Genomic DNA, 12228 nt, shown 5'->3' with positions numbered 1-12228 from the left:
GATTTATTTTTTTTTTTTTTTATGTTATTTAACCCTTGTCAAGTCGCGGCCCCAAAAAGAAAGAACGAAAAAAAAGTGGAATATTCGGGTCACTTGACGCACAGCAAACAACAACGAGCAAGAGCAGGAGACGGACGCTGAAGAACAGGAGCTGGGAAATTTATTGTGCGTCGTTGTCGACGCCAGTTTTTAGTTTTTGGTCAGAGGAACGATTGCCAAAAAGACAACAACAGCAACTAAAACAAACGTGTTGTTGTTGTTGTTCTTGTTGTGCATTTGCTCCAGTTTGAATTCCCTTCGCACACACACCTCGCTTCATTGACTAGGAAATCGTTTGGGTGTATTTTTGCTTTTGGTTCTTATATAGGTTGACAGCATTTTTTTGTTGGGATTGTTTTTTTTTTTTCTATTTTGTTTTAATTTATTGAAGCACTTTTCAAAAAGCGCGACATTGTTGACCGGCCATATAGATAATATTAATAGCTTCTCAAGTGGTCAAGCCAAAATACCGAGGAAAATAGAAAAAAGGTGAATGCCTCTCTCTAATGGCACCTCCTAATCTATGTGAGGGCGCCCAATGGTAGGCGTCGTCATGTTCCCCCCTCAAAAAACATTTGCGTGAAAGATGTCACGCCATAAACATTGTTTATTGAACCATTAGGATAGACGATAGAGGCTAACGCTCGTACAATCTGTGAGCCCAAAAAAAAAAAAATAATAAAACAGTTCAATAAAATGCTGTGACAAATGATCTGGTAAGGCAGTTCCGAACTGCAGCCCCAATTGAGCTACCAAAATTCATTTTAAATACGAAACTAAAAGTTTCAGAAAATCGTATAATAGTGTTTTACGATCAAAGTTTGGGAATTAATTGAATAATTGAGGTTTCATTTGATATATAGACCTTCTAGAACTGCATTCAAAATTGGAAATTAATTACTGATAAATTTAGATGTATATAGAATTAGATTATATAATATATAACCATCGTAACTCGGGGACCACCCGATGCATATAGTTTCAAATTTATATATAGACGTAATCGTAAATTTTTAGGCAAAACATAGACAAATATGACTACAACTTTTCCCCTAATGTCATATTGTATAACATATATATCTATAGTTTCAATTCAGGTAATTCAGTATGTCTTCAACGCTACGCAAGACGGCGAGTGTTATATTCTTTCATGGCTCGGGCGATACGGGACCCAATGCACTCGAATGGGTGCGCGGTCTGATTGGACGCGACTTTGCTGGTTCGCATATCCGATATCTATTTCCCACAGCACCCGAGCAGAAGTATACGCCATTTGACGGCGAGATATCCACGGTGTGGTTCAATCGATCGACCATTCATATCGATGCGCCCGAAGAAGTGGAGAGCATGTCGGAGAGTGACGACATAGCCAATGCACTCGTACAGAACGAAGTGGACCGAGGGGTGCCCACGAGTCGCATCATTGTCGGTGGCTTCTCCATGGGTGGTGCTCTGGCTCTACACACAGGCTACCGCCTGAACACAGACTTGGCGGGCGTATTCGCGCACTCTGCGTTCCTGAATCGCGAATCCGTTGTCTACGAGTCGCTGGCAGGTGCATCAAAGCATCCAGAATTGCGCATGTATCATGGCACAGATGACGATGTCGTTGAGTACGAATGGGGTCAAGATACCTTCGACAAACTGCGAAAGTTAGGCGTCAGTGGAACCTTTACCACCTTGGATAATACAGCCCATGAGCTCATGGAGAGCTCAATGCTGGATGTCGAGCAGTGGATACTGGAGAAGTTGCCATAGACTAGCAGTCGTTGCCTAACACTGAATTCTTACTAACATAAATAAGCAACTATGCAACACTGCAAAAATTATTTATAAGGTATTTTGCAACACTCTATGCTAACTAGTTCAGCTGCTCTTTGCATACTATTTAAATGAACATTATTTAAAATAAACTTTAGCCGTTTTCCAACACTGTTTGGTATTGGCTAACCTTTTACGTTTAATTGTCGCAATTTTTTCTATTTTTCCCTCTCTCTCTCTCTTCCTCGCTTTATCCATTAGCAATTGAGTAACGCTATGGGCTACCACATCGAAGTTTCCCTCTGCTCCTCGACACATTTGCAACAGCGCCGCCTCTATTTATACACTTCAGCACCTGTTTAAATAGCCAAGTTTGTTGCACAGCTAATTAAGTCAAGTTTATGCAAAAGGGGTTCTGCACTCGCTACGTTTTCGCACGTTCGCACCTGCGCCAGCCCCAGTTCGGTCTAGTCTCCAACGCGCTGCCCTCCACTGTGTGCTGCTAATGCCTTTGTTTCCCACACACACACACACACAGACACTCACAGAGTGAGTGAGACTCTATATAGCCCCAGCTCTTCGCTCTTGTTTTTGTGCTTCCATTGTAATGTGTAAATGAGCTAGTTCTGATGAGCCGCGCTGCTGCTCGCCCTGCTCCCAAAAGCCTAGCCACAATGACACTGATGGATTTGCTGTTAATCAATATGAAATGAGCGAAGCTCCCTCTTCTCCATCTCTCTCTCTCTCTCATATCCTACCACGCCTCACTCTGAACAACATGAGCGTTGGTAGCTTTTTGCTGCTTTGACGCTTTGGGGCCCCCTACACAGCTCTATGAGGATTCCCACACACACACACATTCACACATACACGCACAGCTCCTGTTGCCCGGCCAGGCATACGGCCAAGTGTTGGTTAACGTGCAAAAAACAAGTCCGATTTTTTTTGTGCGCTTAACTTTTGTTATATGAGAAAATATTGTACAAGTTTTTTAATTGCTTTTACGCTTAAAAAACACGCAAATGGCAAAAGTGTGTGTGTGTGTGTGTAAGTGTTAAACAACAACTTTATTTCGATTTCAGTTGCATATTCGCAACACTAAAAAGTCGACAAAAACTATGCAGAAAAGTTCATTTCTGGTAACAAAAATACTTTCTCTCAGCAATTGGCAAGCAAAGTTTATGCTCGAGATATATGTATACATATATATATATATATATATATATATATATATATATATGTGTATATACATGTATAAGTATTATCTATATAATACTGGTAGCCTCCTGACTGATTTATGTTTACAAATGGAATTTATGAGCAAGTCACATAAAAGACAATTCATAAATATTTATATATAAATTGTGTCACACAGAAACCGAAACAATTAACTTAATCGATTGGGGTGGGCGGACGTAGATGGGCGGTACGATAGACGGGCTCTCGCCACAACAAACGACTCTCGATTGATTACTTAAAAATTATGTGTGAAACCCCAAAAATAAAGCCAACAGAAACAGCAACAACAACAGCAATAACAACAACAACAGCAACAGCAAAAATATATAAGCTGAGAACTTTTGCTGTGAAGTTTTCAAATTAATTCGTGTCTTTAGGCAACCGCAGCCAAAACTTTGCAATTGGCAAGCGCTTGAGAAATCTACGTTAGCAGAACAATAAATAAATTCAAAACAAAAATAGAAAATGTCTTCTTAACTAGGGCTTAACCAGTTAGATACCCTATAGCACATGTGTATGTAATATGCGAGATCTGGAAACTAGCTTTGTTTAGGCAACAGCTATTGCTTCTGGCAATCAATCAATATGTCAAGAAACATGCATAATTAATAAAAACCCATCGAGTTAATTTAGAAAACCTGAAGTTCTAGACTTATAAGTTCACCCTATCTTAAGAACATCTCTTGAAACTCGCGAAACTCTCTCTTAACTCACGCTTTACAGGGTATCTTACATGCAATTTATATGTTGTATATAAAACAGTCTTCGAGGCAATTAGCATATGTCTGCCGCATATATTTTTCTCTATATATATCTGCGATCAGTGCTTTTGCGTGCAAGTGTGCTTAATTTTAATTGAAATTCATTTACATTTAAAGCCAACAATTATGCGCATTTTCCCAGGCCAGCATAGCAGATACACGCACGCACACACACACACACACACACACACATTCACACATTTGTATATAAGCAAAAGAAACAATTTGTAAACGATGAAGCGCACAAGATAAAGGCAAAGCAAAAATACAAAAATTTGCATAAATTAAAATACAACTGAGATAAAACGATGCTAAAAACACAACATTTAACTGCAAATATGCCCTGGTGTATGGACGCACTTATGTGTTATATAAACGTCGCCTATCGTCGTTTATCTACTTGGAATATTTTTGGTCAATAATGCATTATGACCAGATGCTGCCCGTTGCCCGTTGCCACTTGCCCTTTGCCCTTTGCCCATTGTCCATTGCCAGCTGAAGGATTATATTGAGTAAATGTTTGTAATCTCGTAATCGATGCAATTTATATGAAAATGCTAAACAAATTGCATAAGATGCATAAACACAAGCATTCTCCATCTCTGCCTCCCTCTCCCTCTCTCACACTATCTCTCTCCCTTTCTGCATATCTATGTAATACAATCAAAAACTTTGGTAAGCGCATTACCCATGCTTGGAGCAAGGGAGACAGCAAGATGGGCGGTATGTGTGTGTGTGCGTGTGTGTAATCTCTTGCTTGACCAATGGCAATGGGCTTCTTCTTCTCCCTCTGCTTCTTCATTGTTGTTGTTGGCAGCTGCTCATTGTGCATGAAGTTTACATCAAATTGTTTGCCACACATGAACATTTTTTGTTGCATGAAATGGAAAGTTTTGGTGGCTGGCTGGCTGGGTGGGAGGGGGGCGTGTCTGTCGATTACATGATGCTCAGCTGTGCAATGCAAACACGTGCCTAATTTCACATTTCATATATTGCGTATTGTGCTCTACTTTTATGCGCAAGCCCTAGACAAGTTTTGCGCAAAACCCAAAATTCAATATAAAAACAGGTAATAGAAACGTCGCACGAATGACAGACAACATTTGCAGCAGCAGCAGCAGCAAACATTAAAGCTTATTCGAATTTAAGCTACAATTTGTGTAAAATTGGTTACGGAATAGACTTATGTGAATTCTTGGAATTGGTTCATACTTTTCTAAAAGTTAATTAAGCTAAAATTCCTTTGGGTAGTTTATAAAAGTTTTGCAATAATTCACTATTAATTTCAGCAGTCGCTCATCGGTTATCTAACTGTAACTAGTTCGGTTATGCATAAGACAGCTCAATAATACCAATAACATATTCATTTATCTATGTGATCATTAAAATTGATTCAATACTAATTGCTTATTGCTTGTGCAATAGAACTAATTAAACCAGATTAATAAATGCACAGAATTCTACTAAATACAATTCAATGCTTATCTATATTTTTCGCACAGTAACTCATTAAAATGAGCTCTATATAACTTTATCTATTAATTACGTATACAGCTATAAAAGTATATAATTAAATTAATGTATCCTTTCCCTTTTACGTTAAATCTCTTTCTCTCTCCATCTCTCGCTAGCATCTATGCCTCTCTCACTCCGTATTCCGCTATTATCCTTCATTATCTGCATAGCTCTGCTGTAATATTCTAAAGCGTATTGTTTCATAGCTTCAAGCTTCTGTCACACGACACAAAGCTGATTGCTATAGAAATACTCATTGATCATTTGCTTGAGTGCAGCTACAGCTTTAAGATCCATTAAAAAAAATTATATATAAGCAAAATAATTTTTTTTTTTAATAAAAAAAAAACTCAAATTTATGCATAAAATAATGCATTTAAATTTAACAATATAAAAATCTAGAAACTCTTAAATATCTTTAGGACAAACTTTTTAGCAACTGAAATTTAGAAAATCAAATAATGCAAACACACACACACACACTCATATACAAACATTAATTTGTACAAAAAAGTTTGCTAAACAAAGACACCCCTCAATAATTCAAATTAAATATGCAAATCAACAAATTATAAAGCACAAACAGAGAGAGAGAGAGAGAGAGAGAGAGAGAACAAAGTTTAGAGAAATCCTAAATAAATGAGCTAATGGCAAACAATTTTTAAAGTTTCCTTTGCAGTTGGAAAAAGCAAATATAAACAAAATGATAAAAATGAAAATAAAAGAATAAAGAGCACACACACAGAGATTGGACAAATATTTACCACAAATGTACAAAAATTCAGGCAGGCAATGAAAATTGTTGGCCAAGCATTTATTTTCACAGCCAAATTAAGTTTTTCCTTTTTTTCCATTTCCATTTTTTTTTTGTCCCCTTTGGGAATGAAGCACGTTTAATTGTGCGTGCACAATTTGCACACACACACACACACATACACGGAGTCAATTTAGTGTAAAATTTAAAATGATTCTCCCTCCTTTTTTAGTGCCAGCAAAAACCTGGCGAAGGACGAAGGATAAAGCAGCCCAATGAAAAACTTAAAACATGTGTTTTGCCAACTCCAGAAATGAGTTGCAGAATTGTGCATATGACACAATAAAGTTGCGTAATTCATAACCCGAAAGCAAAGAAAGAAAAAACCTTTAACAGAGCACAAAAACAAAAACAAAAATCTTTCAAAAAAGAAAAGAAGAAGCAGAATGAAATGAAAAAGAAAATGAACTTGCGAAAAAAACAAAAACAAAAAAATGAAAACAAGACAAAAGGCAGCCCACGAAAACAAATGAGAAATGTTCAATGCGAGCGAGCGAACTGAAGGCAGAAGGCACGTGGCTATGCGCCGTGGGTTGTGCATGACGGCACAATGCTCGCTCAGGCAGATACCGAAAAGCTGAAGCGAGCTTATCAGATAATAAATTTACCATTTGAGTGGAATATGGCTAGTCTTATGGAATGTTTAAAACTTAGTTAACTAATTTATTTTATTTTATTTTTTATGTGTTTATAAATTGTATTTTGTTTTATATTCATTTATTTATTTATTTTTTTTATTATTTTTTTATTTTTATTATTTTTTATTTTTTTATTACTTTTATTGTTATTATTTTATTTTATTTTTTTTTTAATTTTAAATTTATTGCAAAAAAAAATTATTTTGTTTATTTATATTATGCAATATTTTATTTTATTTTTATTTTTATTTATTATTATTATTTTTTATAATTTATTTATCATAAGTATCTCTATATATAGCATTTGGCATTTTGGGCAGCCAATATACCCGTTTCAATAAGCATTGATATAACAAAAACAGCACCTCTATAAAACCTACGAAGAGTGAAGAATGTAAACAAGAACGATTTAAAGTCGAGTACAAATTGCTGTGGTGCGCACAAAAAACAGAAGTGTAGAAAATGACACGACTTGCGTATACACTGCCCATTGTTAGCTCTTAGATACTCAGAGGCTTCTCTATAGACTCTCTATACTATCAGTTTCAGCTCCAGCTTCTATTCGATTATGTATAATATTATTAATATTTTTCCAAACTTCTAATGCTATCATAGCCCAACTAAACACCTCACGTTACCTTTAACAAGTATAACTCACGAAACGAAAATTACAAAAACAAATTCAAGCGTAATTAAAAAGATAAAAAATCAACAAACAAAAAATTTCTTTGTTTTTGTACAATTTTTGTTGGCATGAGTCGGCGAACGTGCTGGGCATGCAATTGGCGAGTGGGCGGCGGGCGTGACCAGTTGCACAGACACACTCACACACACACATACGCACACATGCAGTACAAATTGCCAGCCAGCAGCACGTCGGCAAAAATGATAAACAGAATCTATTGCATACTTTGTGGCGCAGCAGACAAGGAGAGACAGAGAGAGGAAGAGGCGTGGCAGTAGAAGGAGACGGCGTAAAAACATTGTTGATAAGGCTCAGGCAGCAGACAAAGTTACCAGGGTGTAGGTAAAATGGACGGCATGCTGCCAGGGTTGTCATCATCAACAAAGTAATCATGCGTTGCGCCCACCCAGCCAATGCCTCCTCTCTCTTTCCCTCTTCCTCCTCTCTCTTTCGGCAGATGCAAAAGTTTGCACAGCTGGCACAAGTTGCGGCTGCTTCTTCTTCTACGTCTTGTGCCCTGCCAGAGTTGCTGTGCTGCTGCTTCTTCTTCTTCTTCTACTCTAGCAGAGTTGTTGCTTGTTTCATATTTTACGTTTTTGCGAGCAAAATTTTATTATTAAAATGCAAAATTGAAAATGGCTGCGACGTGCGAGCTGCAGCTGCTGTAGCTGGGGCAACGCGGGCGGTGGGGCGACAGTTGGGCTTGTGGGCGTGACAAAGCGCATGCATATGAGCGATGCGTGACAAAGAAGAAGCTGAAGGAAGCACAAGGGACCGAACAGACAGAACTAACAAAAAAAAACTATCTGCTTTAATATTCAACGCAAAATTAGATTTTTTTTTGTTTTTTGTTAGATTGCTTAAGCATCTATTGATTTAATTTCCAGTTAATAAATTCACTTTAAACTTACGCGCTCGCACACACAGCTTACTTTTATAGCCAGCTCTTTAACTATACATATATATAACCGTGAAGGTAGCTTACCTGCAAAGAGAAGAAAAAATAAGACAATGAGACGTAAGTAATTGAAGGCGATAAGGCAAAGCTTGTATAAAATGTGAAATAATTTGAGATAACCGAATGTGAGATACTCTGAAAATGTAGCTGAAAATTAGAATTCGGTATTAACTTGTAAATAAGCTGGTAAGCTTAACATGAAGTTAACTTGAGACATATGAGCCTAGTGGAAAAATACTTAGCATGAGGAAAAACTAAATCTTTAAACTGACTATCAAATTTAACATTAGAAATGTTAATCAAATTTGTATATCTAATGAAATGCAAGGAATATCCTTGCATTTAATATCACTTAAGTAGAAAAGCCATCGGGTTGCTAGCTATATATAATCTGTAGCCAAAAGTCTATGCAAAGCAAAGTAATCTGCATGCCGATCGCAAAAATGTTGGCGCTCTTTGCATTTGCAATTCATTAAAAGATTAGCAGCTGCCGCCATATATGGCCACAAATGGCATGAAGAAGAGCTGACAAACGAAATCAAATGAAATGAAATGAAATGAAACGAGATGAAATGAAACGTAATGCGAAAGGACAAAGTAAGTAGTTCGCTGCCACAGCAGGGAGAGGGAGGGGAGTGTAAAATTTCATTTAATTACATGAAATACGCTAAGCGCTTAGCGGCTAATGTGGCTGGTAATAGGAGTGAAAGAGATAAGGCAACTGGCATGTACAAGTGTGTGTGTGTGTGTCTGTGTGTGTGTGCATGTGACATTGAACAGGAAGCTCAGATTTCACATTTTACATGCAGCACAGCAAGAGACAAACACAAAAACAAATTCAATGCGCAAAAAAAAAATGTAATGGGAGACAAGCAAAGCTGATGGCAGCGATAAAGGGAGTGGGGGAGGGTGAAGTGTAAGGGGGGACAACCATAGCGGCTAATAATGACGTTTACATGAGAGACAAGCAGCAGCAAACAGAAGCAGCAAAAAGCGCAAGGGAAATATGAATATGCATAAGAATAAGAGTGCGAACGGGAGGGAGAGCGAGAGAGACGACAAGCGGAGACAAGCAGACAGTCAGTCAGTCAAACAAGGCAAATGAAGAGAACAACAAGAAAAAGAAGAAGAACAACAACAACAGCAGCTTAAAATGCAAGGCTGAAACAAAAGACGAAAAACGCAAAAGGAGACGAGAGCGCAACAAAAAAATATTTCACACCCAAAGCCAAGTGGAGGGAGTGCGAGCGAGAGCCAAAGCATTTGGAGTGAGGGTAAAGAGGACGCAAAACCACCTGAGGCTATACAGAATTTTGCAAGCGCAGCGCAAACGGGCAGCGGCTGACTTCAATGCGGCATTGTTGTCATAGCTGAAGGAGCGATAAGTGTGGAGTGAAGAGATAGAAAGGAAGAGAGAGAGAGGGAGAGAGGGAGAGTGCGCCCAGGCAGAGCTACACATGTCTGCGGGCGCACTTGTCAATCCGAAGGGTTCGATTAAAAGCCAGTGCGAGCGAGAGGGAGCGAACAGCCCAGAGTGAGCTGAAGAATCGCCTAGAGGCTGAATTTGCATTGGGGCAAAGGCTGCCGCTGATGACAAAGTGATAAGGGGCCGGAAATTTGCAAAGATAGGCAGCTAGAGAAACGAGAAACGAGCAAACGCAGGCTGGCATGAGCGCAAGAGGGAGACAGCATGAGAGGGCCGGCATGCCAAAAGCAAACAAGAATGCAAACAACACACAAATAAATGATTGCAGAAGAGGCAGGAGAAGAAGAAGAAGCAGAAGGGCAAAGAGCTGCAACTGAGAGAAGATGATGCTCGATGTAATCTTCTAATCTTATACAGATGCGGCTGCTGCTGTTGTTGCTGCATAAATATTGTTGCAACAAATGAGCCAACTAGCTCACAAATTGAAATGCCCAATTTCCGGCAGCTAGACAACAACAACACAAACCCATTCAATAATAAACTAAAGAAACAGAACAGAAAAAAAAAATATAAATCAAAATTAAATTATCAAAACAAAAGATGAAGAAGGCAGGAAATGTTGTTTCAGGTAGAAAACAAAACGAAAAACTACAACAACAACACCAACAACACAACTTGATCCAAATAGAGATGATGAGGAAAAGAGCCAAAAATACAATTTAACAATAATTTTGTAAAGAGTTTTAAGTAGAGCATTCAGTTGATAGCTTCTTGCAGCTATTTAATAGGTACAGTCACGCAATTTTCGATAGTGGCTAGGGAGCTTTTGTATAGTCAAGATTTGATAAATTGGAGGCTACTTTTGGGAGCATATATCAAATGTGAAGTTAACTTTCTTATAGAAAAAGGCAAGCGTAAAAAGCATTGTACATTCTCATTATCAAACGTTGTACAACACTATTGATATGAATTTTATACCTTGTTTGATGAATATCACATCTATAGAGTCTGTTTGAAGAATTACTTTGAATCATGTAATATAAATATTTATATGTAGACAAAATAAATTGTTACACAACACTTTAAAATAGTAGATCGAACTCTAAAGAAATTTTAGCTAGAAAACACAAATACTAACACTAATTAAATGTCGCTATTTTACACTAAAAATTAACCATTAAAAAAACTTTTCGCTGTTTCTCCAACTCTTTCTCTACATTGCTCAAATCTCTGTTCAAATCATTTCCATCTTTATTCCTAGAAGTAGAGTTCACATCTCTAAACTCTTGTTGATATATGTTAAGCTTTAAGAAAACTTTGCATTGAAAGATCATTATTTATATCTCTATCTAATGCTTAGTTAAGCCAACATAAGTTGGGTCCGCATTCAGAATATTACTTAATTCTTTCGACATCCACTTTTTTCTTTCTTGTTATTTTTTGGGAAAATAAGTAAAGCTCACGCGGAGCTAATTTGCATAAGGGCACGTCCAAAGGTTTATTTTTTATTTTTTGTCATTGATAGGGTCAACCCGAATATAAATACATATATATTGTATGCGTGTATAAAGAAAAGGGAATTCGCGCGTTTCGACAACAGGCCGCATTATAAGGCATGCGGCAAATATTTGCGGCATTGACGAGTTCCTGGAAGGGCGTGCCGCGAAATAAATACATACAAAATTAAGACAGGGACAGAGAATGTCAGACTGAAGGGATGCCTCGAATTTTATGATGATTTCGAGTATATATACAATGTTTATCAGAGAGTTGTATGAGCGAAGGTAACATGAATATATCTTAGCTTTTCCATAATACCAAAATATATAAACATTTTTTCTTGAAATTAGGTTCCTGGATTTGAGGTGAGAATTTAAGTTTTCTCGATATAAACTACACATGTTATATCAAACTACTCTAGATTCTATGAACTTCATGAAATAATCAAAGAGCTGACCTAGCAATATTTCTCTGTACTCCACTCCTTAAAAAAACTGCCAAATATTGATACCTTTTCAACTACAGCCACACCTCCAAGTATCTCTTACATACGCCCCAAGAAAATCATATTACCCCATTTTACTCCATTTTCAATGAGTACAGGGTATAGGGAAAAGAAAAGAAGAGCCACTTAAACCTGTGGCAAAACCCAAGATAAAGGGGCAAGAAAAAAATATATAAACGGCAGATGTTTTGCACGAAACTTAATTACAATCGGGCAAGCTGAGATTGAAGGTTGAGATGCAGCAAGAGGCAGCAGCAACAGCAAAAGCAACAGCAGTAGCAGCAGCAAAAAAAACAGCTCAAGTATTTCGAAACAACTCTTCTTAAATGCCTGGCGGCAGCTGCACAGGTAGAAGAAGCTGCTGCTGTTGCTGCTGCTGCTTTTGTC

At 37.6% G+C, this 12228-nt stretch overlaps 1 protein-coding gene across 1 annotated transcript; it reads left to right on the top strand.

Annotated features, from left to right (window-relative positions):
- Positions 1-268: 268 nt before the first annotated feature.
- Positions 269-2071, top strand: LOC6575759 (lysophospholipase-like protein 1). Its single transcript, XM_002001727.4, has one exon. The coding sequence runs from the start codon at positions 1147-1149 to the stop codon at positions 1795-1797; it is 651 nt and encodes a 216-aa protein (XP_002001763.1). The 5' UTR covers positions 269-1146; the 3' UTR covers positions 1798-2071.
- Positions 2072-12228: the final 10157 nt, after the last annotated feature.

This window comes from Drosophila mojavensis, unplaced genomic scaffold (genome assembly GCF_018153725.1).
Source record: "Drosophila mojavensis isolate 15081-1352.22 unplaced genomic scaffold, ASM1815372v1 contig_36, whole genome shotgun sequence".
Lineage (NCBI taxonomy): Eukaryota > Metazoa > Arthropoda > Insecta > Diptera > Drosophilidae > Drosophila > Drosophila mojavensis.
The sequence above is the reverse complement of the archived record's forward strand: the minus strand, read 5'-3'. Positions and strand labels throughout refer to the sequence as shown.